Source organism: Cygnus atratus, chromosome 24, assembly GCF_013377495.2.
Source record: "Cygnus atratus isolate AKBS03 ecotype Queensland, Australia chromosome 24, CAtr_DNAZoo_HiC_assembly, whole genome shotgun sequence".
In the NCBI taxonomy this organism is placed as follows: Eukaryota; Metazoa; Chordata; class Aves; order Anseriformes; family Anatidae; genus Cygnus; species Cygnus atratus.
The window spans coordinates 2,766,560-2,793,857 of record NC_066385.1 but is presented as its reverse complement, the minus strand read 5'-3'; the positions used below and the strand labels follow the sequence as shown (position 1 = coordinate 2,793,857).

General features: G+C 63.0%; 1 protein-coding gene across 5 annotated transcripts; it reads left to right on the top strand.

Annotated features, from left to right (window-relative positions):
• The first annotated feature begins 1,245 nt into the window (after positions 1-1,245).
• On the top strand, positions 1,246-27,298 carry TMCC2 (transmembrane and coiled-coil domain family 2). Of its 5 annotated transcripts, none has more exons than XM_035561451.2 (5): positions 1,246-1,420; positions 7,952-8,458; positions 24,231-25,165; positions 25,335-25,470; positions 26,035-27,222. In XM_035561451.2, exons 1-5 carry the CDS (start codon positions 1,259-1,261, stop codon positions 26,344-26,346), a joined length of 2,052 nt encoding a protein of 683 aa, XP_035417344.1. In that variant the 5' UTR covers positions 1,246-1,258; the 3' UTR covers positions 26,347-27,222. The 5 variants fall into 5 exon arrangements, with proteins under 5 accessions (XP_035417344.1, XP_050571261.1, XP_050571262.1 ...); XM_050715305.1 differs by lacking the exons at positions 1,246-1,420; positions 7,952-8,458 and adding exons at positions 15,910-16,009; positions 23,541-23,579; XM_050715304.1 differs by lacking the exons at positions 1,246-1,420; positions 7,952-8,458 and adding an exon at positions 15,551-16,009 and having other exon boundaries at positions 26,035-27,298.

Sequence of the window (27,298 nt, the reverse complement as noted above, 5' to 3'; positions counted from 1 at the left end):
CGCGGGTGGCAGCAGCAGGCTGGGCCCCGGCCTCGGGGCTGCACCGGGACGGGGACAAAGAAGCACCACGGCCAGGGCAGCCCCGGCCAGCAGCTCCCTGCAGGGCTGCGCGCATGGGGCTGCAGCGTGCTTCAGCGCGGAAGGACGGGGGAAGAAACAAAAATATGAAAATAAAATTAATCAGTTAATTTTAAAATAAAAGTCCGCCAGAAAATAAAAAATAATAAATTAAACAATAATTTAAAAAATGTTTAAATGCCAGAAAATAAAGATAGTAAATTAAAATAAATTAGTTTTAAAATAAAAACTGCCCCTACGTTACCAAATTTAAAAAAGTAATAATAATAATTTAAAAATTAAAACCGGCCAGAAATGAAAATATGAAATTGAAACAATAATTAAAAATAAAAAACACCAGAAAATAAAAATACTAAATTGTAAAAAGAATTAATTTAAAAATAAAAAGGCAGAAAATAAGAATACTGGATTACAATAAACTGATTTGAAAATAGAAAACTGCCAAAGAAATAATGAAATTAAATAATTTTAAAATATAAAACACCAGAAAATAAAAAACTAACTTAAAAAATAATAATTTTAAAATTAAAACTCGCCAGAAAATAAAAATGCTAAATTAAAAATAATAAATTAATGGCTTAAAAATGAAAAAAAGTCCAGAAAACCAAAATACTAAATTAAAAAAAAAAAAAAAACAAAACTTAATTTAAATTAAAAAAATCCGCCAGAAAAGAAAAATATTAAATTACTCACATGTGAAGGAATTAATTAAGAGACAACGAACGGCCACAAGGTACGCGACCGGAGCTGCCAACAAGCCCCCCCCGGTGCCCGAGCACGCTCACGGGACCGCGCCCCCCCGGCCCCCCCCGGCCCCCCCCAGCCCCCAGCCCCTCGCCCCTCTCCACCCCGCGCCGCCTCAGCCAATCGCCTCCCCCCGCCCCGCCCTCCCCGCCTCGCCATTGGCCGCGGCGGCCGCCGCTCAACTCCAGCGCCCGGTGCCGGCGGCCGGCGGCGGCGATGCCGGGGGGCGCGGGGCCGCCGCGGCGCGGGGCCGGCGGCCGGGCCGGGCCCGGCGGGGCGGCGGCGGCAGCAGCAGCAGCAGCGGCCGGGCCGGGGGCGCGCAGCCCTCGGGCCCCGCAGCGGCCGCCCGGCTGCCGCCGCCCCCCGCCGCCGCCGCCGCCGGTGCTGCGGCCGTAGGCGCCGCCGGTCGCGGCGGTCGGGGGCGCGGAGCGGCGGCATGAAGCGGTGCCGGTCGGACGAGCTGCGGGAGCCCGAGGAGGAGCCCGGAGACGCCGGGGAGCCGCTCGGTGCCGCCGCTATGGAGGCCAAGGGAGGGGAGGCGGCGGCCCCCGAGGCGGGCAGCGGGCCTGCGCCCAGAGCCAAGCCCCCCGACCTCAAGGTGAGGCGCCGGGGGGGGCCCCGGGGGGGCCGGGGGGCCCCGGGGGGTGAGGGCCCCTGGGTGGTTCCGGGGGTCCCCTCGCGGTTACCGGGGCGGCGGGCGGCCGCTGGGGTTGTGGTGGCAGGGGGGGGGGCGGAGGGGTCCCAGCACCCCCGCGGCGCCGCTGGTGTCACCTTGGGGCGTGCGGTGCTCCCACCGGGGGGGGGGGGCGGATCCCGCGCGGGGGACGCCCGTGGGGTGGAGGTGCTGTCGGGGTGAGGAGGCTGCCGGGATGAGGAGGCTCCTGGGGTGGGGGTGGTCCCGTGATGGGGATGCTCTTGGGACGGGGACACTCGTGGTTTGGGGGTGCTCTTGGTTTGGGGCTGCTCTTGGGATGCTCTTTGGGGATTTCTTCGGTTGGGGGATGCTCCTGGGATGGGATGCTCCTGGGATGAGGACGGTCCCACAACGATCACAGGGCGGGGACGTTCCTGCAGTGACGATGCTCTGGGATGCTCCCGGTCCCAGCAGGTCCCAGTTGGGACGCTTCCAGGACAGGGACGCTCCCGCAGCGGGGTGCTGCCGGGGATGGACATGCCCCAGGGCGCGGGTGCCCCCCAGCAGTGGTCACCCCCCAAGTTGGGGATGCCTCACGGCCCGTTAGCACGCACACAGGGCTCAGCACCACCGAGGCCATCACCCCGCTGCCACCCGACCCCCAAGAGCAGCGATAACAATAGGGCAGGGTGGGGGAGCTGGGGGGACCCCGGTGTCACCACCAGCCCTGGGCAAGGGGGCTGCGGGCAGGGGGGTCGCGCTGTGGGGTGTTCCTGGGGGGGCTGCATCACCCCAGCGGGCTTCCCTGGGATCCAGGGGAGGGTCACAGCGCCGTCCCCGTGCAGGGGGGCTGAGCAGACGCTAATAAATAACCCCCGGGGTTACTGTGCGGGAGGGCACGGGATTAGGGCTGCGGCCCCGGGGCTGCTCCCTGCATGCCTCCGGGCTGGGTCCGGTTAATGAGGAAAACAAGGACGGCGCTGCGGGAGGCACCGCCGGCAGGGGTACGGGCAGCCGGTCCCGGCTGAAGTTTGGGCAGAAATTTCTCGGGGGGTTGGGAAGGGAGCAGCTCGGGTCCCCGGCCCTTCGCAAAAGGTCCCTGCGGCGTGGGGTGGGTTTTCCCGCAGAGCTGAATTCCCTGCTCGGACCTCGGCGGGTTGCAGGCGCTGCAGCGTGGGGCGGCTGCGAGCGGAGCGTGCTCGCGGGGCGGCGGTGGCTCGGTGGCACTTTCAGGCTGGGGTTTCAGAAAGACCGGGACAAAAGTGGGAAACGGCCCTGGCCACCCAGAGGGAGCCTGGCACCCAGGAAGGGGACCGTGGTGGTGGGACACTCCTGCCTCGGCCAGGCGTTAGGTTGAGGTCCCGTGGGGAGCTGGGGAGCAGAGCCAGGACTGCCGGGCTGCATCCCCTCCTGAGCGGCAGCCTTGAAACAAAACCCCCGTCCCCGTGCTCAGCCCGGCTGCTGTAAGCACGACAAGCCCCGTGGGTGCGGGCTGCCTCCCGCTCCGACGCGCCGTGCCTTTTCCTCGCCCGGGTGGTGCCTTTCCTGCGAGGCGGCCTTGGCTTTGCTGGCGTGGGGCGCAGCCGCTGCCCTAACAGCTGGAGGGGACAGCCCTGCGCCAGGGGACGACACGTCCAGGGGTGCCTGGGGTCACCCGGGGCTTTTTGGGGTGGGATTCCCTTACCTCGAGGGGGCTCAGGTGCCACCTGGGCTTGGCCAAGGGCTGCCTCCCATCCGCGTGGTCCCCGGCCTCCGTCCCACCGCCTGCGTCCGTTTTCACCTGTGCTGAACCAAAAAGGGGGGGGGGGGGGGGGGGGGCAAGGGGCCGAAGGAGCTCCAAGCTGCCCGGCGTGGCCCTGCTGTGAAGAGGAGGTGGCAGCGGGGTTGTCACCGGGAAGCCACCCGCGTCCCTCGGATGGCGCGTCCAGCCCCGGCTGGAGCTCGGCCTGGTCCAGCTCGCGGCGACACCGGCAGCCAAAGTGCCATTGATTTTATTGATGCGGGGACGGTGCCCTGATGCGGGTTTGCCTCTTGATGCTCGCCTTTAACGCGTCTGCAGCTCAGCAATTAATTGCCTGAATCCTCCAAGTTGCTTCGCCAGGCACAGCGCAGGATGAATTGCGGCCCGGTGCTGCCCGCAGCCTCCGCGGGGGAGCCCGCTGCTCGTTCCTCGCCCCGCCACCGCCACCACGAATTCGGCCGCTTCGCCTCCTGTCGCTGCAATCGGTGGCAGCTTTAGGATGCAAACCGTAATCGGAAGGATTTCCTGCCCCAAACCCCGCTGGAGCTGCTCTCCCCGTGCCGCGTCCACCGTGCCGGGGGGTGCCCGGCCCCCGCGGGCTGGCCTCGTGCCCCGCACCGAGACCCGCAAGCTCAGCTCCCAGCGGGCGGCCGGCGAGCGTCAGATGTCAACTGTTGTGTGTTTTTTTTTTAACGCTTAAGACGCTTTTGAGCTGGTGACCTGGAAACAGAAGGCTGCTTTGTGTTGTCTCCGTCCCCAAACCCCAGCAAACCCACGGCCGCTTCGCTTTCCCCAGCCCCACATCCAGCTCCTTTGCTGAGAGCGAAGGCTCCATTAGGGGAAAAAAAAAACAACAAAAAAAAAACACTTCTGGCAAAAGCAGATGCATGACACATAGTTCTGCTTAAAAATATGTTGGGTGGCAGCGATTTCTGTGCTCTGCAGCAGAGTGACTGGATCCATACAAAACACTGCAGAGGGAAACAGCCGGGCCTCTCCGGCTGGAGGCTGCCGGGGTCCCGCGGTGCCTCCCTGGAGCCGTTCCCTGCTCGGCCCCACTCCCACTTCCCCTGAGCATCTCTCATCCGAGTGCTTTCCCTGGGTTTCCTTCTGTTTTCCCAAAGGGGCTGCTCTGACAGAGGGCTGAAAGTTGAAGCCTGACATCCTTTCTCTAGTTTCACCGTCTCGATCTTCACGGCTCTGGCCACTCCCTCCTTCGAACCCAGAACCCAAAAGAGCAGCAGCGACTCCAGGGCGCCGTCCTGAGCCCTTCCCCTTCCCCGGGCCTGATCCAAACCCACGAAAATGGAAAATCAGCTTCCCAGGGGCTTCCTGGAGCCTCTCCTGGGGCACGGGGCATGAAGGACACGGGGAGGTCCCACCGTGGGGCGTGCAGCCGGTGCTGTGGGTGCCCTGCCCGAGCAGCGGGGCTGGGTGGGGGGTGGCTGGGGGGTCGGGGGGAAACGTGAACCCCCCCATTCCCTCGTGGCAGCCCCGTCCCACGGGCTGGGTTCATTTTTTTTGCCCCTTCCCGGGGCAGGATGTAGAGGACGACGCCGCTCCATAAAGGTCGCCGGTCCCTATTCTGAACGCCGAGGTACATTTATATTTAATCCCTCGCACGAACAATTTTCCAAGCGTATTTTGGTCTGAAAAGGACACTGCCAAGGTGAGCTGGGTCCCCTGGGGCTGGCGGAGCAGAGCTGCTGTCAAGCAGCTCGAGCAGCAGCAGCAGCGTGGTCACCGGAGCAGCTTCATCCGTCACCATCTCCCCCAAAGCCCTCGGGGTGCCGGCAGGGACCCCAGCGGGTCCCCCCCGTTCCACCCGGGGGCTTCACGTTGAGCCCCCAGCCCCCGAGGAGAGCATCGTCCCGGGCAGGAGATGTTCCTGGGACCCCAGCGCGTTCCCAGGGCTTGTTCCAGGCGCGGCGGAGGAGTGAAAGCTCCCGGTGCTGCCCCACGGGGGGGGACCCTGCCCTGGTCCCCAGCCTGGCTGCGGGGTGCTGGTAGGAACGGCTCCCCCCGTGCCCTAAAACGCTGGGTGTTGGACGGGATGGATGCTTTGGGGTGCTTTGGGGTGGTTTTCCAGTCTCTTTGCAGTGCTTCCAGCGGGCTGCCGAGTCTTGGCTGGAGCCCCTGGGCGGGCAAGGGCTATAAATAATTATTAATAATAAGAAGAGTTGAGCAGGACTGCGCAGCATGGGGCTGTGCTGGGAGGTTATGGCAACAAGATCCCGTCCCTGCGCATCTGAAACCCAAGAAAGGAGGTTTGGGTACTGGGGCAGGGCCCAGCAGAGAGCTGAAAAAAACATTTAGTGAGGAACCGGGAGGTTTCGGCACAGGGGGGGGCATCAAGGGCAAAACCCAGCGGTCCCCCAGCGCGGTGCAGGGGAGCAGCATCCTGGGACGGTCATCGGGATCCGTGCCTTCCTGCAAGATCCGGGGGTTCGGGATCAAGGCGGGCTCTGGGGTCCTTTCCAGCCCCAGTGTCCCCGTGGGGCCAGGCAGAGCGGTGGGCTGGGAACGGGGGATTTTGTGCAGCTCGAACCGAGGTCGGATCCGCTCACGGAGGGACGCCAGCCGGGAGCGGCTCCTTGAAGTCCGTGGAAACCAGGCCCTGGCATCAGCAGGAGCCCCTGCCTGCGTTAATAAAAGACCCCAAAAAGATGTATTTCGGTAATAACCCTAGCGCCGTACAGCTGTCCACGCAGCCAGATTAACCTCCGTGTCCATTGCATCAGTTATTAAGCAACGGCTGCTCCAAAATAGCCCGTGCAGACACTCTGTTCCGAGCCACCGGGGGCTGCGTGCCAGAAAAATGCCTCTGCTTTGGGAGCGCAGTCAGACCCCGAAGTAACGTCAGAAAGCGGAGTTTTTACAGCGGGAAATTTTCTGCAACAACCATCGCACGATTCTGCCTCTCCTTGTTGCCCCTTCCCTTCCCTTCCCTTCCCTTCCCTTCCCTTCCCTTCCCTTCCCTTCCCTTCCCTTCCCTTCCCTTCCCTTCCCTTCCCTTCCCTCCCCGCAGATCTCCCCAGTCCTGGCGGAGCCCCTGAAGGGTTCTTTCGGGAGAAGCTGGAGGGGGCCCAAGGAGAGGTGTTGGTTTTTCCAAACAGGTGAATTTCTGTCGGATGGAGCTGCCGGGCTCCGAGAGCAGCCGCCTTCCCCCTGCCGTGCCGGTGCTGTAGAAGTGCCTTCATGGCAGGCTTCGCTTTGGTTTCCTCCCCCTTTTCCCCGAGGCAGGGCAGTGCCATTGCTTCCCACCCGCACCCTCCCAGGGGCTAACTGCACGCCCGGGGCTGCGCCGTACCCTCGGTGGTGGGAATCTGGGCGTTTGGCGTTACTACCTGCCTAATGCTCTCTCTGTTTCCATAGAGACTCTATAAATAGAAGAAAATTTAAATCACAATTTCCCCGAGTAGCAATTCAGCACCGTGGATTTATTCTATACTTCTGGGGAAAGACCGCAAGGATATAGGTTTTCATTACGGGCGGATAACGGAAGGATTAAGGGCTTTCCCTGCAGCGTTTAGCGACACGGGATCTCCTTGCTGTCCCTAACACCCCGATTCCTCGGGAACATTGCGGGTGTGATGCGAATTAGGCCCTTATGGGCTGGGACATTGGGGTTTTCGTGCCTGGGGTTTTAGGAGGTGGGGTCCTTTCCGTACAGACGCGAAGTCCCGTGGCCACCCGCAGCTCCCGGAGCCGGTCCCAGACCTGACCCCTCCTTGAGAGAGCAGGATTTTGCCACGTGCCTGCTGGGGCTGTTATTAGCTCCCTGCTCGGAGCCTGCTGCTCGCTTGTTTTCAGGCACGAGTAAATGACGGCGCTGCGATTACCAGAATCGGCATCCCCAGGGAGAGGTCCCAGCCGCACTGAATCAGGGGTGAAATGTTCCCGGACCGCAGCAGGGTCACGATCGCCGGCCTCAAGGCTCGGGTGCTTTGCGTAGCTCCGAAACAGAGACGGTGCCGAGAGCAGCGGAGCAGGCTCGTGCCGCGTTGTCTGCTGGTTCCTGGGGGGGTGAGGCTGCCCTGGCCGTGAGCTGCGGTGTCACCGTTACACGGGGCCAGCCTGGTCCGTGCTGGGCTGGGGGGCTGTGGAAAATCCCATTTTGGAGAGGAGCTGGCTCTTGGCAGCGCGTTGGCGGCCGAGGCTCCGAGGCAGGGGGTGACCGTGGGTTTTCTTGCTGAAGAAGACGCTGCTCTGCCCCTGCTGCCCCTCGGGCTGAGGTGTCTCAGAGGGACGTGTGGCTTTGTACGGGGCTTCCTGCAGCTCTTGGGGCTGCCAGCACCCGTCAGAGACCTTCCCCTGGTGTGGGTGATGCTGCTGGAGCCGTAGCCCTGAGCCATCCCGAGCCACCTCGCATGTCCTCAGCCCTCCGTGCCGCCAGCTGGGCGCTGACGTTTGACAGCCACGGGTAGGAGCAGCTGTGCCACAGCAGGGCTGCCTCCCCGAGCGGGTCCCTTTGGGCTGGTGCGAGGGTCCCCAGCACCCTCCAGAAGCTCTTTAGCCCCTAAGCATCCCATTTCGGTGCGGTGCTGGCACAGGCACCGTCCATCAGAGCTGCGCGGTGGGCCGCGGCACACAGCTGTGGTGCGAGCCGTGCCAGGGACGTCCCTGGGGGACATTCGTCACTTGCCAGGGCACCTGTGACATCCAACTGCTGCAACATCTAACAGCCCTGGGAGCGAGGTGATGCCAGCCTGTCGGAAAAGTAACGGGGCATCGTTTCCTCTCTTCCCCCGCAGAAAATCCAGCAGCTCTCCGAAGGCTCCATGTTCGGCCACGGCTTGAAGCACCTCTTCCACAGCCGGCGGCGGTCGCGCGAGCGGGAGCACCAGAACTCGCAGGACTCGCTGCCGCCGCACTACGGGCTGTCGGACCACGACTCCCCCGACGAGAAGGAGCGCTCCCCCGAGATGCACCGCGTCTCCTACGCCGTCTCCCTGCACGACCTCCCGGCGCGCCCCACCGCCTTCAACCGGGTGCTGCAGCAGATCCGCTCGCGCCCCTCCATCAAGCGCGGCACCAGCCTGCACAGCGGCAGCCGGCGGGCCAAAAGCGGCTCGTTGGAGCCCCAAAAGGGCAGCCCCCACCTCGTCCGAAAAGCCCCCCAGGACAGCAGCCTCACCGCCATCCTGCATCAGCACCAGGGCCGGCCCAGGTCCTCTTCCACCACCGACACTGCCATCCTCCTGGCGGAGAGCGGCGCCGTCTACCTGCTCACCGAGGACACCGAGAGCCTGGCCGATAAGGTAGGGCTGCCACGGGGGGGGGGCAGACGTTCCCTCGGGGCGCGGGGGGCTTGTGGAGGACAGCTCCTCTCCTCCCCGGGGTGGAGGAGCCGGGGGTGGAGGCTGCCGGGGTTTGTGCCTCTCCCAGGGGTGGGGAAGGCAGGGCCGTGCTGATGCCCAGTCCCAGAGCGAGATTTGAGGGATGGAGGAGGGCTGGTGAGAGAGGGATCCTGTTAGGAATCCCACCTGAGGTCTTTAGCACAGGACTGAAGCCACCTGCACCACTGCTCCCGTTCCTCCGTGCGCGCAGCTGGGCTCAGGTTTTCTCCTGGAAGAGCTGGGGCAGGAAGGGTGCAGGGACTGAAAACACTGATTTTTCACTATGCTGTGGACAAATATTTCCCATCTGAGCTGATTATCTGTTTCTTTGAGGAGGTAACTGCTGTCCTGTTAACTGTCAAACAGCTGTTGGATCTGCTGATAACCCAGAGAGGGGTTACTGTGCAGAAACTGCTGAGGGGCGCTGGTGCTCAGCCCCGTGTCCCAGCCTGCAGATGGATTTTGAGAATGAAATTCATGCTGGGAAGCAGTCCCAGCACCCAGTCCCTGCTGCTAACCGTTACAGCGGGACACCCAGAGAGCCTCAGGCCACAGCCAGAACGAGTCCAGGTTTGGACAGACATCAAGGACACCAGCTTGGGTATTCGCCGAGAAGGGATGGGGATAAGCGAGGCTGCGTTCAGAGCCGGTTATTTTAAAGGTGCAGGGATGGGTGAAGGCAGAGTGAAAGGAAGAGCGATCTTTGTGGACAAAATTGCCTGGTGGGGCTGCTCGTGCCCAGCCCTGGCCCAGCAGAGAATTGCTCTGTGCTGGGCCGAGCCTGCGATTGGTTCCCCCCCCCCCCGCTGTGATTTTTAAACCGCGCTGTGCATAGCTAACGGAGAGGCTGGTGTTTCCATCTCGCGTTTAGCCCTGTTAATTATGAAACAGCTGAGATTAGCACGGCCGCACGGCACGCTGAGGACAAGGCGCGGGTGGCGGGAGGCGAACGGCACGCGCAGCGGTGCCGGGAGGGCAGGGGGCTGCTGCCAGGGGCTGGGCTGCCCCCGTGGCGTCCCCTGCTGCTTCTCGGCCCTGCCGAAATGCGCTGGATTTGGCAGTGCTCTGGCCACAGAATCCTTAGCCCAGCACTCGGAAATAAAGGATTGCAAGGATTCTCCGTGTCGGCTTCTTTTCTTAGTGTCTGGAGCTTGCGGGTGTCAGCCGTCTGCAGCCCCGGGGGCTGGAAACATCCCACTTTTTATAATTTAAGTCCCAGCAGCGGATTGGCAAAGCTGTGGATTGGGGCAGGGAGGTGGCCAGGTGGGCTCAGGCAGCCCCTGCCTGCGTTGTTGGGCGAGCTGCTGAGTTTTGGGGGGCTCAGCGGCACCAAAAGAGGAAGGGCAGCGGCGGCAGGTCGCAGGAGGGAGGCGGCAGCACATGGCTAAGATGCTTTGCATGTCCAGGAATAGCTCTGTAATAGGATGAAGGCGGCTGGGCAGAGCTTTGGGGTGCGCTAGCGGAGGGGGTGTCAGGTCCCAAGGGGCAGGGCTCGGGGCGATGCTTCCCCTGCGCCCCCCGAAGCTGCTCCTCTCCCCTTGGCGCTCAGTGCCCGAGAGGGAAATCTGACCCGGACACTCCCGTTGCCCTGTGAGGTAATGGAAAGAGGCTAACGAGATACTTTTTCTTTCTCTTTTTGCTCGGCTTTTCCTGCTCCGCCGCCTCAGGCTGCAGCCGGCGCTGGCGGCTCGTGGCAGGTGCCAGCGCCGGTCCCTGCGATGGCTGCGTGGGGACTGGGGGCGCCTCCGGGACGTGGGAATCTGGCCCCAGAGGAGAGGCACGTCACTGCGGCTGCAGCTTGGCAGGAACCAGCTATTTAGGTCCTCCTCCTCCTCATTTACAGACCGGGACCGCCTGCCCCTGCCCCGGCAGCCCCTTTCCTCCCCGCTCCCTCTCCTCCAAGCTGCGCCCGCACAGGGCCAGGTTCAGGTGCCCAACCTCAGCATCCGAAGCCCAAATTTCTTCCAGCTGGCCCCTGGCTTCTGCCCTGCAAGGAGCCCAGCCCTGCAGGTTCCCCTGTGGTTGCGGACAAAATTTCGAGCCGAAGGAGCTCGCACCGAGACCAGCACCCGCAGCGAGGGGGGAGCAGAGCGGGTCCGGGACTGCTCACGGAGCAGCACAAAGAGCGCAATAAAGGGATGAATAATTAACTGCATATGGCACAAAGAGTAGTAAGAAGAGAGGCAATACTGGCGCCTTTGTGGAGCAGTGGAAAAAGAGCTATTTAGAGAAACAAGAGCTATGTGATATTCTCATGCCATATTATTTTTCCGTGGCCCAAAGGAAGGCCGGCCGCCTGCCCGCAGCCGCCTCGTCTTCTGCAGGGGCTGCCGGTGCCGCCGTGCCCCGGGGCTGCAGCACCAGCCTGCCTGGGCTGGGCACCGCTGCCTCCTCCGTCTGCCTCCTCCATCCCTCCGTGGGTACCACGGGCAGAGAGGGTGCCAGGGGGGCGGGTGCTTGGCACCACCCTGCAGAGCCCATCGGCCTCACCTGGCCTTGGCCAAAATGCTGCCCCTTCCTTCGGCTGCGAATCCAGCAGCCACCGAGGTCCCGGGGCAGGCAGGAGCCTCGCAGGATGATTAAAGCGTTTGGCACTTGCACGCTATTGAAAATCAATCTCTGCGGGCGGGAGGAAAACCTTCTTCCCGGGGCTTGGGAGGAAGCCTCGGCTCTGGAAAGCCCAGCCCGCTCCGCTCCCCGGGTGCAAGGCTCCGCGCAGTGTCCTGCAGAGAGCTGAACAAGCAAACCAGCCCCTGCGTGCCCACAGACACCTGGAGGGGCGAACTGGCAGCCTGGCGGGACGCACCAAGGGCACCACGTCTTCAGTCTCCCCATTTCACCCTCGGACTGGAAGCCGGAGCCCCAAGGGGAACGAGGGCCCTTGCAGAAAAACCATTTTCCCCAGAAACTTCATGCTGAATTTTCCACTCGTTGCGTAACAGCCCGAGCGCGCGCGCTGGATTAATCCCTCGTGGAATTGCTCAGCCTCAGTTTTTGAGCGGCTCTTGCCCTTTTGTTTTATTTTTTCCTCTAGGCTCCTGCCGGTTTGCCCTCCCCACCTTTTTGAGCTGGTTCCTCACTGAGACCCCATGGTCCCCACCAGCTCTGGGCCACCCCGTGTCCTCCCCACCGGAGGCGGCCACTGGGGGACGAGGCTTTGCCCGGGGGAAGCCGTGGCGGGGAGAGGCCGGGATGGGCGGCCGGAGGCACGGGGACAGGACTGCGGCAGTCTGGGCGCCCAGCACCGGGTGCTGGTTCTGGCTGGGGCTCGGTGTAACTGGAGAGCTGTCCCGTGTGCCCCCACGCCGCAGCCACTTGCCTGAGCCGTCCCGTGCCCCGGCACAGCTGCCCGAGCGGTAACCGGAGCCGCATGGGGCCGCGCTCGGGCCCCCCAGAGAAGGGCTGGCACCGTCACCGCACGCCGCAGCCTGGCAGGGGACGCGGCTGGGGACACGGCTCTGCTTTGTGGGGGTGCCCCCACCTGCAGCACACGTCTTTGTGGCTGCCCCCGGCCTCCCCCGCTGGGCACAAAAAGCAGCAGAGGTGAGGGTGGGATCAGAGGGAGGTGGCAGAGCTGTCCCCTGCCTCCTGCGGGCAATGGCACACAGCGTGGGACCTGCGGTTCTGTGGGTTGGCGCTGCTTTGAGAATTGCAGCCGTGCCCTGCGTGCCCAGGGATTTGGAATAGAGGAGGGGAGGGGAGGGGAGGGGAGGAGAGGAGAGGAGAGGAGAGGAGAGGAGAGGAGAGGAGAGGAGAGGAGAGGAGAGGAGAGGAGAGGAGAGGAGAGGAGAGGAGAGGAGAGGAGAGGAGAGGAGAGGAGAGGAGAGGAGAGGAGAGGAGAGGAGAGGAGAGGAGAGGAGAGGAGAGGGTGGGATGGGATGGGATGGGATGCAATAGGATAGGATAGGATAGGATAGGATAGGATAGGATAGGATAGGATAGGATAGGATAGGATAGGATAAAATAGAACAGTTCACTCAGAAGAGACCTTCATATGTCACCTAGTCCATCTGCCTGACCTCTAAAAATTGCCCTAAACCAGATTTTGCTCCCCAAGGAGCCCCTCGGGTGTCCTGGGGGAGCCCCTTCCCGGGGTGCAGGTAGAGGCGGCGGGGAGCACCGCTGGGTTTCCAGCTCCTCTGCTCCCCCAGGCTCGCTTGCCTGCTGCCCAAAGCCAGGTGGCGTTTTCGGGGCGCACCTTTGTGCCTCTGCCGGGATGTGCTTCGTGTGTGCTTGTGTTTCACGCAAGGACCTGCTGACTTGCGGACCTGGGGGCACGTGGGATGGTGGCAGGAGCGGGGCAGAGCGGGGCACGCACGGCAATGGGAGCGTGCTGGAGAGCTCCCCCCTGATCTCGCTAATCTCCTCCTGGTGACCCATCAGCGCGGGGCAGGCGGACAGGAGGCGATTACCGCCGGGGCCGGCCACCGAGCCGGCAGCAGCGGCTGCGGGGTCCCCCCCTTGGGCTCCGAGCCCCCCTGGCAGCGGGGTCAGCCGAGAGCCGGTGGTGGCGGGGACCGAGCACCCCGCGGGGACCCTCGTCCCCGTCCCCGCGGAGGGGCTGTGGGCATGCTGCTGCCGGGGAGCTGCGCGGAAGCCTGCGGGGCCTGCGGGATGGGGCACGGCCAGGTGAGCCCCCCCAAAACCCAGGGGCGGCGGGGCTGGGGGCGGGGGGGGGGGGGAGCCGGGGGCTGGATCCTGCCGTTAGAGGGCAGCGTTACCGCACCGGCGTGCGTGGTTGCGGGTGGCGCGTGTCCGTCTGTCCGTCCGTCCGTCTGTCCGTCCGTGCCTCGCACAGCCTGCTGACTTCTCCCACTTATCCGCTCGCAAGTGTCACGAGCGGCAGTGCTCAGCACCGCTCGCCTTCGCCGGCCGGACCCGTGCTGCACCCCGCAGCCGGCGCTGCGAGGGTGCTGCGAGGCCGCCTGCCCGCCGCCGGGCTCCCTGCCCGCTGCCCTCGCCGTCCCCTGGGAAGTGACAGCAGCAGCTGCCACCGCTGCCGCCCCTCCCGTGGCCCTCCCGGCGCGGGTGCTTCCCCCGTGGGACAGCGGGGGGACGGGGGCAGCGGGGGGGCTCGTGCGCGTCCCAGCTTCAGGCCCGCGGATGGAGCCTCGCGAATTTATAGGCTCGCAGCCTGGGCTCGGGGTGGCTGCTTTGGCGTGGGGGGGTCGGTGCTTGTAGCCCGATCCCGGGTGTCCTCAGAGGCACCAGCCCTGCGGTCACAGGGCAGGATTCACCCCGCTATATTTAGGTGCCCACCGTGTGCGTGGCCGTATCAGGGTGAGGCCGGCTGTGCTCAGCGGGGAGCCACCGGCGTCCCCTGAGCACCCACCCCGGGGGGTGCCGCTGGCCTGGGGACACGGAGGGGGATTTGGGGGGGCTCCGGGCAGCCCCAGCAGGCGAGCAGCAGCCGGGTGCTGCGGCACGGCTCAGCCTTCGCCCCGCTGCTCGGGGCACTCAGGCAAAGTTCGGCTCCCCTTCGCTGCCTGGCGTCCAGCTGCCCCGGCTCGGCTCCGCTGGCATCCCAGCGCCTTGGGTTTCAGGGCGGGGAGGGGACGGACGGCTCGCTCGCCTCCCACGGCTCCGGTTACCCAGAACTTGTCTCAGTCGACAACTGGGACGGGCGGAGGGACGGCGGGGACCCTGCGCAGCCCAGGCACGGCGCCTCGGGGCGCTGAGCAGCCCGAGCCCGGCTCCGGCAGGAGATGCCGTGGTGCCAGGAGCTTGCTGGTAGGAAGCCGGGTTTGCTCCACGGCGCTTCTGGAGTATCCTTTGTCCCTGCTGTGGAGGAGGACGCGGGGGTGGCACGGGTGGTGTGGCTCAGGCAGGGGGATGGTGCTGGGAGCTTTGGGTAGGGTTTCTCCTCGTTCCCTGCCTCAGTTTCCCCAGCTGGGAACGGGGCCAACGCTTCCGTGCTCTTGGTGAAGTTCCTTGCATCTCTTTAGGAGGATTTGCTGACAAAGGCACAGCGCGTCCTCCCTTCCCACCCAGACCCCGGGCAGGTTCTGGTGGTGCTAAAATCCCAGAGGAAGGAGCTGAAGGAGGCCAGCGGTGACTGCAGCGGGAAAAGTGGGAGCGGCGATGCCCCGCTGCCTCCGTGCAGCCCCACGAGTGCCGTGGGTCTCGGGAGGAGCTGCTGAGCTCCTCGGCAAACCAAGCCCCCGTCGGGCACTGCGGAGCTGGACATGGGCAAGTGCTGGCATGCAGGTCGGTCCCCATGTCCCTGTCCCCGCGTGTCCCAGGGGAACGACGGCCCCTGCGTGGTGGCGGTGGTGGGGACTCGTCGCCTCCCTCCATCGGGATGGCGCTTTGAGGAGCGGTTGGGGAAGAGCAGATAATAGCTGCGAAGACAAAGACACCCGGGATTGCTGCTTAATTAATTCAGGAGAAGAAGAATATCAGGCTCTCGTACTGATTCACCCCCTAGCAAAAGACATCGTGTTCCTCAGCCTTCTCTGACATATGGCTGTTGTTTCCAGCCCACCCCCAGCTCCTGCTCGCCGACAAGCAGGGGATGCCAAACGCACGCTGCCGCCTGCCCCGGGAGGCGCGGGTCCGGCCGTGGGCTGGGGTGGGGAGGGGTGACCTGATGGGGCGGATGGGGCAGGCTGTGGGTGGTGGGCGAGGGTTTGTGTCCATCCCCCAGCCCCACACAGGCGGCAGCTGGGGGCTGTGGTGGGGCCGGGAGCAGAATTGGGCTCCTGGAGGCTGAGTCAGGATGAGCAAAGCAGGGTCCTGCCTCGGGACTCCTCGCCCTGCTGCGTCCACCTCTCCCTACCTCCACCCGCGAACCCTTCCCATATAAGCAGCTGCAGATCCCCCACAGCAGCACCAGCACCGGCTCAGCTGTTAGGAGCACCGACATCCAGCTGCAGCACGGGCTGGGGCTGCTGCTGGCACCTCTCATACCGCGGGACCCAACAGGAGAAGTGGCAGCACCACCCCTAGAGCTCCTGGGGTTCCTCCCTCCGGTAAAAGAACAGCCAGAATTTTCCCCCAGATTCTCCCAGTGCAGGCAGGGCCTTAGTTGTGAGGGATGGTCCCCGCAGAGGAGCCCCTCGTGGTGACCTGCGAGCCCACCTCGTGCTCAGCTGGTGTCCCCTGGGTGCCGAGGGCAGCCCGGTGTGGCACCACGGCGGTGCCGTTTGTTCTCGGCGCTGGGACCGGCCCCTGCGGCTCCCAGCCTGTTGCCTCTCCCCCGGGCTCCCTCCCCGCTCGCCAGCCTGCGCTGCTTGTTCTTGGCTGCTTCTCAGCCTCGCGGAGCCTCCTCTGCAAACGCACGGTGCGCCTTCCCCTGCCCCTTTCCGCTCCTTAACCACAGCCATGGCAGAGGGAGAGGAGCCGGCCGCCCCGCGCGGCACCGCCCCGGCGCTTTGCAGGAGTGACCAGGGCACCCTCATGCCCGAACCGCACCCTCCCGACTCCTGCCCTGGGAAGAGGATATTGCTCTTAAATTCCCTGCTGGGTGTCTTTGTAAGTACCCCCCCTGCTCTCCTTCCAGCCTCCGGGCGCTGGCGAGGCGAGGACCTCGGGGTGCGCAGGGGCACGGGGCGAGGAGCGGGGTGGTGCCTGGGTGCTGGGTCAGGATGCGCGCGGGGCTGGCTGGCTCCTGGGGTCGGTGCAGCCGCTGGTCGCGAGGTTTCAGGTCTCCTTTGGAGCAGGTCTCCCTCCCGCTTTGGACTCCAAATACATCGGGGGAAGCGAGGGTTAGGAACGGTTCGGTTTGCAGGTCTTCGCCTCCATCAGCATCCCAGCTCCCGATAATCTGCCTGCAGCTTTCCCAGCCCCGTCGTGGACACCCGGCAGCACAGCTTGGCTGCTCCTTCTCCTTTTCTTTTGTCCACGCTTCTCTGCTAAGCTCAGGCTCCGCGCGCTCCTGCTAAGCCCGGCTGGGCCAGCTGGTTACAGGCACTGGCAGGGGCACGGCACAGCCAGCGAAGGCAGAGCCCGAGCCCCAAATTCGCCGTGTGTTGGTGCTGCACTGCTGGGTGACCTGCCTCTGGGTTTAGGTGCTAGGACAGGGGTGTCGTAGGCAGTCGGGGCTGGATCCTGCACCGCTCAGCCCCAGCACGCACCGAACGCGCTGCGATTTTGTGGCGATCCAGGGATTTCCTTCGCACGGGAGCTGGGATTGATTTATTTCTAAATTTGCCTCTTACAGGCAGGCCTGAAAAACATAGCTCCCACTTTCTAAGCAGCGGACTCAAATCTCCTAAGCAGAACCGGTGCTAAGGATGAAGGGGAGTCCGCCGCCGGCGTCTCGGGTAATTTCCTTGCAAATCCCCCCCCTTTTCCTTCTGGCACGGAGGGAGCCGGGGCTGTGCCGGGCTGCTGGGGCCACGGCTGTGCCGAGACCCTCGTGGGTGACAGCCAGGCTGCCCGAGCCGTCCCGGGGCTGGAGGGTGCCGTGGGCTTCTCACCTGTGCGGGTGGGAGCTGTGCCTTGGGGACGGAGGCGCTGCAGCCCTCCCTCGCTTTGCGGGGCACTAACAGGCGGCATTGCCACTGCTTCCATTAGTTGCTGGCCTTCCCCGTGCGCTGAGGAGCTGCACACGGGTGGGTTCCTCTGAAGCAGGGGGGCACAGCCCCGAGGAGCCCCCTCCTCCCCGACCGCAGCGCGGCTGCTCCGTGCTTGGGGGCTGCCGAGCGCTTTAACCCAGGGAAAGGTAAAGTAATAGCACAGAGCAGCGAGGGGGTTTCCAGAGTTCCTCGTGCGCCCGGGGATTTTTCCTGCCCTGCTGAGGCCGCGGGAGAGTAATGGGAAGTGACCTCTGGCTGCCGTGCTAAAACGAGAAGCAGCGTTAGGAGGTGTTAGAGCCGAAGATGACCGTCCCCCGCTAATAGGAGATGTGTCACGTCCGCAGGCACCCGCTGCCCGGGGCTTGGCCGGGCTGCAGGACGCGCCCTGGCGAGGGCACATTCTTCCTCAGAAGAAGGGCTCAGCACCCTATGGTAGGCACGGCTGGTTTCTGTTCCCGGTGGGTTTAATTTAGGGGGGAATCGGCGCTTCTCAGAGGGGTCCGTGCCCTTTGTAGGGCTGCATCGGAGCCTGCTGCCCCTCGGGCACGGCGCTGGCAGGCACGCAGCTTGCTCGTGCCGACTCAGCAAGACGCAGGGAGGAAGGTTTTGCCTACAAAATCCAAGGGGACAGACCTGAGAAATACGGGGGCTGCTGCCGGTGCGGGGTGTGGGAAGCACCCGTAGGGGTTTTGTGGCCTGCAGGGTCCCCGTGTCCCCAGGCGCTGAGGCTGGCGTGGGGCCGCGTGTCCCGGGGCTGGGGTGTGGGGACCGAGCGGTCCCCTCCAGGGCCACTTCCCAACCTCGGGCCAGCAGCTCCGACCTGTTTGGGCAGACAGTGCGGGCGAGCTGCGCTGCTGGGGGCTGGATTCAGCCCGTCTGTTCCTCACCGTCGAGCACCGGCTCCCAAAATCGCCTGCCAGCCCTGCTGGGGCTGTTCCTGGGTGCCATGCACCGTGTCGGTGTCACAGCGGGACCCTCGCTCGGAGGGACCAAGGGTTTTAGTGGGGTGTCGAACTGTGCTTTGGCAGCCTCACAGCATGGAGAGCTGTGGGCACAGGCGCGGCGCCGGTGCAGGAGGATGCGCCGGGTCCGGCTGTGCCGGCTGGAGGCTGAGGGTGGCTCCAGGAAACGTGTCCCTGCCCCTGTGCCCGTTTCCTCCTGTCGTGCTGCTCCCTTATCTGCCGCCACACGCGGTCCTGCAGCCTGGGAGCACTGGCAGCCCGCAGCCGCCCTCGTCCCAGGCCTGCCAGAGCCCACGTCTGCACCCAGAGCACCTCGGAGGTGGCAGCGTGCGCTTCCAGGGCAGGGACAGACGCGGGGACAGCCCGAGAGATGACGGGAGGCGAGGCTGAGCCGTGCTGCGGGCTGTCTGCTCGCCTCAGCTGCGGGAACAGCACGGCCTTCCCCATTAAACATGGATCTGGGTCACGATCAGCTCATCGCTCTGGCCCGTACAATTAAATGTGTGGCTCAAAATACTTCCCGAGCTCTTGTTGTCTTTATGCCTTTTTTGAAAAAGAGCCTGGCCAGAGAACCGCAGCTGAATCCTTGTCGCTTAGCGCTGCGGCCGTGCAGATGCTCCGGTTGTGCTCGCAGGTGGTTTGAGGTTTCAGACAGCCCCAGCATCACCGCGGTGCGCTCGGGGCTTTGGTCTGGCACAGGGTAAGGCTCTGGGCTCGAATTCTGCTTCGCTCAACCGCTCGTATTCGGTCCTGGGAGCTGAGAACAGGCTCCAGGTCTCCTTCCTCGCCCAGGACTTTGGCTTTGGCCATCACAAGCTCCGCTGGCCCCGGCATAAAGTGGTGACTGACGGGTGGCTGAAGGCTGCCACCGGCTGCTGCAGTACCAGAGCCTGCCACAGCCCTGCTTGCCTCTCAGATGTGCCATTTAATACCGCCTTAATTGCACGTGGGGGAATCACGGCTAAGAGAAAGCCGAGTATCAGGTACCTGGAGCTGGCGAGTGGGCGGAATGGCTGCTCTCGGCGTTGCCTCCTCCCGTGGCAGCGGCTCCCACAGTCGGTGCAAGCTTCCCCGTCGCTCCGAGCAGGCTGCCACAAGCAGCTGGTTCCTGGCTTCTGTCTCCCAAACTCATTTGGTGGCCGTGGTTTTTTGGGGTAGGGCTACAGGAACCCTCTCAGGCTGCTGTCTGGCTTTTAGGACGGTGCGAGGTGGCGTTGTGCTGGGGGCTGTGGTTGTGCCGTGTCTGCACGGCGCCTGTTTCACTGCACCCCCAGCACGTGCTGGCGTGGGCAGGCAGCGACATTGCTTCGCTCCTGCAAAAACCTCCAGAATGGGGAGGCCCAGATGCAGGGCCCCCAGCACCACAACCCCGGAGTGACTGCGCGGGGCTGAGGTCCCCCATGTGCAGTGCTGTTTTTTTTTTTTTTTCCTCCTGTGCTAAAACTGGGGCTCTGGAAGTTCACAGCGATTCCAAAACGTGGTGGGTTTCATTCCAAAACATTTGCCAGCGTAAGCCCCCAGCCCCGAGCCTGCATTGCCACGCAGAGCAAGCCCCGAGCGCGGTGGGTGCCCACGCTCAGCTGGGGACGGAGCCCCCCGGGAGAGCGGGAAGGGAGCGGAGAGCAAACTCCGCGCTCGCAGGCAGCCGTGGGCGTTAAACACGCAGGCAGAGAGCGCGGAGGTTTCGCTGCCCCCGTTCCCCCTGGGGACCCCCCCGCAGCGGGGCTCACCCCGGAGAGGTGAGGATCAAACCAGCTTGGCCTCGATCGGAGCCGGTGCTGGGCTGCAGGATGCGGCCGGCGGCTGCTCCCTGTCTTCGCTGCCGTATTTTTTCCACGCGTGGCTCCCACCCGGAATTTGGCTTTGTGTGCGCCTCAGCCGGGCTCTTCCCAGCCTTCGTGTCCCGGGCTGTGACGGCGCAGATCGTGGCAGAGCGGCACAGCGCCCCGTGGCAGGGCACAGGCAGCGTGTCGGGGCTGGAGGCGGTGTGAAGCTCCCGCTGGGGGGGGGGATGAGGGGTGTTTCTTGCGTTACAGCCCTGAGAGCTACAGTCGGCGAGAGCTGTAAACAGCTCGGGCGGATTTACTGAGTCGGCAAGCCCGCGGCACACAGTCAGCTCAGCCCCGATGCTGCGCTCGCTGCCCGCGCGCTTGGAAAGCTCGCGGGGCCGCGGGGCCGGCTCTGCCGGGGGGGCTGCAGCCCTGAAATCGGGCTGGAGGCTCCGACGGGGGCTGCAGCCCCCTCGTCCCCGCTGCTGCCCCTAAACCCCGTGGCTGCTGCTGCTCCCGGCCAGGCTCCCTGCCATGGCAGCCCGCGCATCGCGGCCGGGTGCTGCGCCACGGCGGGGACGTGGCTGGAGAGCCCGCGCCGAGTAGTCCTGGGGGACCCGACCCTGCCCGCGATGGAGGTAGGTCCCGCGGTCCTCGGGGTTGGAATAGCATCGCGGGGAGGGGGGCAGAGAGAAATGCAGGTGCTCTCGGTAGCTCTTTGCTGGTGCTGCCCGCAGGACCCGGAGACGTGTCCTCGGTGACTGGAGCCCAAGGCGCGATCTGTGCCGGAGCAGCGAGGGCAGGGCGGGGAGCTCTGCTGTCAGCCGAAACCCTTAACGTGCTGCTTACCCGTAAGAAAAAAAATATTTTCAGGCTGGGGAATGAGCGGGGGCAGCTGCTGCCCTCCCCTTTGTCCGACCGGGGTTGGTGCTGGCCACCAGGCAGGGCAGGGCAGGGTGCAGGAGGTACGGGGCTGCCCGCTTCGGTCTGTGCTGCGGGCTTGAAAGGAGAGTGGGAAGTGTGAGTCAGGGCTCCTGCTTCTATTTTCAGCTCCTGGGGTGGGTAGCGTGGTGGGAATAGCGGCTCCGCTCCGGGAGGCACAGGGCTGGGGATGCACACGGGGATGGGGCAGGCTGGGGACGTCCCGAGCATCCCTGTGCAGCGCTGGGCTGAGTGCAGCGCCTAGCTCCCGGGGAGGACACCGAATTGTGCTTGTAAAGTGCTTCGAGCGCCCCGAGGAAGAGGGGCCGCGGGGGCAGGCACATTGCTGAGTGCCCCAAGGCTGACCTCCCCACGTCCACGTGGCGTTAGCTCATCCCCGGCGCTTCGTAGCGGGGCTGCAGCGTACGGAAAGCAGAATAGCTGGGAGCTTGAGTAAGCGTCTCGGGAGTTCTGTGCTCAACTTTGGAATAGTTGTGCAATTTCTCACAACGGGTTTCGATCCCTTCCAGCCCGTGGGCGTGCCGGCTGACCCAAAGCCCTGCGGTGGGGACGCGGCTGCAGCCCGGCCCCCCCCAGCCCACGGGGCAGCTCCTGGCCCCGAGCTCCTCACCTGCCACCTGGGCTCTCTTCCACCAAACCTGCAGCAGCAAATAAAGCAGCATTGCATAATTGTGCCCGCCTGTGGCCCTCCAAGTCCTGTTTGCTCAGCTTATTAGCTTGAGCCTTTTGCATATCTCAGCTCTCCTGGGCTGAACTCTGGTGATAAGAATCATTTTTCTTCCCGCGTCCTGCATTCCTCCTGCATCCCACATCAGCCCCTGCTCTCCCCTCCGAGCGTGCTTGGAGAACAAGCGGGGGGAGCTGAATGGCGGTTTCATTTCAGCGTGCCTACCAGAATGTTTTCTGCATGTAGGGAAAGTGTGGCTTTTGCTAATCCCCCTGGTAAATCTGCTGCACAGTCATTTAGGCTTGCTGGGGTTTAGCAGGCACTGCCTGTTAATACTGCAGAGGTCTGTATTGGCTTTTTTGTTGTTGTTTTTGTTGCTTTCAAAGCAATAACCTGCCGGGGTTATCGGATGATTTGCCCTCACACAGGGCAGAGCTTTCTGTGGTGCGTGGGGAAGGGATTTCACCCCGGCCACGTCGGCACAGATGAGCAGCATCGGGGCCGTGCCGCTCGCTGCCATCCTGCCCTCCCTTCCCCCCGTGCTCCCAAATAAACTCCCACAAATAAATCCCAAAGATTGGATTTGCAGGAGCTCAGCGCTGCACGAGGTCAGGCCCAGCTGGGGCAGTTGTGAAGACGGGGCTCAGTGCTTCCCAAACCTTTCCCGGTTTCTCTGAAGCCCCTGGGAAACATCTAGGTCTCCCCACCTCTCTCTGGCCATGCCTTTTAAGCAATTTTCCTAATTAAGCGATTTGCAGGAAACCCCGGGAGCCTGGCAGCAGTGCTCTGAAGGTCCTTGCATCCCCCAGGAGCTCCCCACAAACGAGGGCTCCTTCACCTCCCTGCCGTCACCGCTGCTTTGATGCACAGCTCGGATCCCCGCGGGTATCTCCCGAAAGCTCTGCTCGCCCGGCTCCTTCCAGCACCTGGTCCCCAGCACGGCTCGTGCTGCGGGGTTGTACCTGACGTGCCTCGGCCACGTAAATGCATGGAAGTAACAAATTCAGCTTCAGAATAAGTGGAACGGGAGGCTCCGCCGCGATAACCCCGCGTTTCGTAGAGATGAAGTCTTCTTCGCTTCGTTGGCCCACTTTGGGTTTCCTGTTTCAGCTTCTCCAGGGCCAGAGAAGGTGGTTTTGTTCTTTGTGCATCTGGGAAAAAAGCAATTTCCTGCTGCTTCCAAGTTCTGCCCTTCGATAAGAAACAAAAGCGAAACCCTTCTGTGGGCTGTGGGTTGGAGCAGGGTGACTGAGGACAGCCTGGAGCAGTCTGGAAAGCCTGCGGCTTTGGTGGGTGGGTGGTTTGAGTTTTTTTTTGAAAAATGCTGGTCCATCAGGGATGAAGCCACTTGCAGCTCTATCCCCGTTGCTCTGTGCAGGCTGGGGGCTGCTTGTTCTTCCCCTTTGCTCACATCCTCCAGCCCCGCCACAGGTTACGGGGCAGTAATGGAGAGACAAGAGGAGCCTTGCAGAGGGGCTGGGGGGTGCCTGAGCTCCCTCCCTGCCCAGCTGCGAGTCTCGAACCATCACAAGAAGTCCCCTGCGTGAAGCACCAATGTCCCGGCGGTCCCCAGTGAGCACAAGCCCTGCCTTATTTCCACCCTACAAACACCCCAGAGCCACGAAGGCAGGCAGAGCTGCCTCACAGACCCGCTGAGCAGCGAGGGAGGAGGGAACGCAGCAGCAACGGGAGGGAAGCATTTTTAGTGCTTCTCCGAGCCCTGCCTGGGACTCGCCACAGATGGGACCGTTGATACGCAGCGCCTTGAGAACATTCCTCCCTCCTGCACAAGGCATTTCCTGGTCATAACACACCCCTAAGTAATGATCTCGCAGCATTATCCCTATTAAAGGGTCATTCGGGGAAAGTGTGATGGAAATGAGAAATTATTCAGGGCTGCCAACAGTATTTAACTTTCAAGCAGCTCTTAATTAGAAGCCAGGAGCCATTTATACAACCACGGAGATTTGCATAGGAATCCGCATGTAAAACCCAGCGACGGGGAAGATTTGCGATTTTCGGGCGGCGAGGGCTGGAGAGCGCGGGGCTGGAGGTTGGCTTGGAGGATTTGGGATTTGAAGAGTGGCCTCGGGCAGGTGGACTTCTCTCCCAGTTAAAGTTTTCCGTCTCTAAATGCACTGATAGGTGGCAGCATGTGCTTGCGGAGGGGTCCAGCGATGCCAGGTGAGAAACCGCAGGGAAAGAAAGCAGCTCGGTGGCTCTGAGCATCCCGCCTGCTGCTGCCGAGGGTTCGGGGTCACTTCCAAACCGGGGCTAGGGCAAAGCTTCTCCTTTCCTGCAAGACTCCGCTCTGTGTCTAGGCAAAGAGCCAAGGACTGAGGGCGCGACTGAATTACCTGCAGGTTGCTCAGTCCCTGCTCACCGCCGTTCTGATGGCAGATCGGACGATGGGTTTCCATTTCAGCCCCTCCCATGGTGCTGGTGCCCGGCGCTGCAGGCAGCCCAGAGGCAGCTGCTGGTGTCTCTGCTTTGAGCGAGGACAGAAAGTCAGAGCTGAGCTCCCAGCGGTGCATTTTCCTTGCTGAAAGCCCAAACCAGCCTTTAAGTATAATTAATTTGGTGCTGCAGCCTCCAGCTGGCTTATTCCTGGGATGCCTGCAGTAGCGGCACGGCTGGAAAATGCTTGAGCAGCCAGAAAAAAAAAAAATCCAGTTTCTCCAAACCTATTCCCTGTTAACCATTCTCCTGCTCTTTCCTCCCCACCGCGCCGCTCCCGTTTCCCCCCTGCACCCCCCTGGCGCTGGGGGCTCCCCCTCCCCAGGGCTGCTCGGGCTTGGCCCCCGCTGAGCTCTGCCCTCGTGTCTCTGCTCGCAGCTGGACAAGGGGGACGTGACCGCGCTCAGCCTGCCCGCCGCCGCCGGCCACGGCGATGCCGACGGCCCCATCTGCCTGGATGTCCCCGACGGCACCCCCGACCCCCACCGGACGAAAGCTGCCATCGAGCACCTGCACCAGAAGATCCTCAAGATCACCGAGCAGATCAAGATCGAGCAGGAGGCGCGGGACGACAACGTGGCCGAGTACCTGAAGCTGGCCAACAACGCGGACAAGCAGCAGGCCTCCCGCATCAAGCAGGTTTTCGAGAAGAAGAACCAGAAGTCGGCGCAGACGATCGCGCAGCTGCACAAGAAGCTCGAGCACTACCACAAGAAGCTGAAGGAGATCGAGCAGAACGGCCCGTCCCGGCAGCCCAAGGATGTTTTCCGGGACATGCACCAAGGCCTCAAGGACGTGGGCGCCAACGTCCGCTCCAGCATCAGCGGCTTCGGCGGCGGCGTGGTGGAGGGCGTCAAGGGAGGCCTCTCGGGGCTGTCCCAGGCCACCCACACCGCCGTGGTCTCCAAGCCCCGGGAGTTCGCCAGCCTGATCCGGAACAAATTCGGCAGCGCCGACAACATCGCCCACCTGAAGGACACGCTGGACGACGGGCACCCTGAGGAGGCGTCGCGGGCGCTGAGCGGCAGCGCCACGCTGGTGTCCAGCCCCAAGTACGGCAGCGACGACGAGTGCTCCAGCGCCACCTCGGGCTCGGCCGGCGGCAGCAACTCCGGGGCAGGGCCCGGGGGTTTGGGGAGCCCCAAGTCCAACACGCTGGACAGCCACCACAACAACTTCGACACCATCCTGGAGGAGCTCCGGGAGATCAAGGACAGCCAGTCGCACCTGGAGGACTCCATGGAGGACCTCAAGGCGCAGCTGCAGCGGGATTACACCTACATGACGCAGTGCTTGCAGGAGGAGCGGTACAGGTAGGACCAGGGGGGCCGGGCTGGCGATGTGCATCACCCGGGGTGGCTCTTTGGGGACCACGAGGCCCCTTCCTGGAAAACCAGACGGTTTTCCCAGCATTAGGGGGAAGGAGGGTGGGGGCTTTTTGGGGTCTTGCCCGCCCCAGTGCCCCTCTGTCCCCATGCCCAGGTACGAGCGCCTGGAGGAGCAGCTGAACGACCTCACCGAGCTGCACCAGAACGAAATGACCAACCTGAAGCAGGAGCTGGCGAGCATGGAGGAGAAGGTGGCCTACCAGTCCTACGAGAGGGCGCGGGACATCCAGGTAGGGGAGCGCCAGGACTCAGCACCACGCTGTGCTCTCCACCCACAGCACCAGGGAGGGACAGGGCACAGGCAAGGGGCAGCCCTTTTTCTGTGTCAGCACCTTCCAGATGAGGTCCTTGCTGTGACAGCATCACAGCAGGAAGCTGCTACCTAAGCCATGTCCCCAAAACACCTGTCTGTGCCCCAGCACGTCCCTGCTGTGCTGAAATCCTGAGGTGCTCACAGCAGCACGAGGCGCGGGGTGGGTGGCTGGGCAGTTAGGAGCCACGCGGGAGCCAAGGCATTGCCCCTGCTATCCCGGATTGGGTCACGTCCCCTGCTGCAGTCGGTACGTGTGGCGCAGAGACCACAACCACAGGTCTCTGTGGCACAACGACCCAGCGCAGACAGGGCGAGGACTTGCAGAGGGAAGCCCCTTTCCACCACCACCATCACGATGAGGTTGGGCACATGTCGGAGCTGCGCAAGCAAAACTTTGCAGTCTCAGAGCGTGGGGGTAAATCCCCAAATCCCCAAATCCCTCGTCGCCACCGGTCGGGTCTAACGTGGCTGCGTCCCGCAGGAAGCGGTGGAGTCCTGCCTGACACGGGTGACCAAGCTGGAGCTGCAGCAGCAGCAGCAGCAGGTGGTGCAGCTGGAAGGGGTGGAGAACGCCAACGCCCGGGCGCTGCTGGGCAAGTTCATCAACGTCATCCTGGCCCTGATGGCCGTGCTGCTCGTCTTCGTCTCCACCATCGCCAACTTCATCACCCCGCTCATGAAGACCCGCATGCGCATCCTCAGCACCGCCCTGCTCGTCCTCTTCCTCTTCTTCCTCTGGAAGCACTGGGACTCCATCACCTACTTTCTGGAGCACGTCCTGCTCCCCAGCTGATCCGCGGCCCCGCTGCTGCAGCCTGGGGGCTTTCCGTATCCCATGGAGGAGGGGATGGGATGGGAGGGGGGGACGCAGCAGTCTGGAGCCTTCGGGTCGTTTCTTCGCACACGGTTCGGTCGCTTTTCCGGCCCCCGCTGCGCCTGGCTGCCGTTGCTCGGAGCGTGGCGGAGTCGGTCCCGCGGGATGCTCAGGGAGGGCGGAATGGGGAACGAGGAGGAGTTTGGGAAGAAACTGGTCGTTTACGTGGCGGCGGGTTTTTCGAGGGGCTTTAGGCTGTTTTTTAAGGTCACTCGGTTCTGAAAGTCCGTGGGAAGGTCTGCAGAGCCCGCTTTGGGGCTGTCGGGAAGGATCGAGCTGGACCAAACCTGGCTCCAGGAGTTACTCAGGGCTGGGTTTTTCCTTTCGTCCTTAAAGACCAAGGTGGTAAAATGTCCGAGGATGGAACAAAAGCGAAGCACGTGGTGAAGGAGAAAATGGGTCCAAGGCAAGCGTCGCTGAGCCCAGTGAGCTCGCAGCAGGACGTGCGCGGCTGAGCAGCTCCTGCCGACCCCGCCACCAGCTGTCCCCAGCGCCAGAGACAGCACCAGCACTGGCACGAGTGAGACCCCCCTCTGCTGGTTTCCCTTCATTTATTTATTTCCCCCCCCCCCCCACCCTTTGCCTTTAGTCGATCTGATCTCTTCAGGGACACCTGGACTTGCCAGCATCACGCCTCTGAGTCCTCCAGCCTCTGCAACGTGTCGTGTGTGTGTGCGTGTGCGTGCGCGTGCAGTTTTTAATTTAATTCAAGACTCTGTTTCCATTTGTGAATCAAAGCTGGTAGTGCCAGGGGAGGCGGGCAGCTGCCTTCCCAGCCCTACACAAGAGCACAGCATGCTGTCTCGGATGTTTCTTAAATTATTTCCTACATATATATTTATGTAATATATCTCCACACACACACGTATAT

Bases quoted from the DNA above. Each gene is read 5' to 3' on its own strand.
- TMCC2 (XM_035561451.2), top strand. From the start codon at position 1,259: ATGAAGCGGTGCCGGTCGGACGAGCTGCGGGAGCCCGAGGAGGAGCCC. The intron at 25,166-25,334 runs GTAGGACCAGGG...CCCCATGCCCAG, and splicing joins TTGCAGGAGGAGCGGTACAG to GTACGAGCGCCTGGAGGAGC. The intron at 25,471-26,034 runs GTAGGGGAGCGC...TGCGTCCCGCAG, and splicing joins AGAGGGCGCGGGACATCCAG to GAAGCGGTGGAGTCCTGCCT.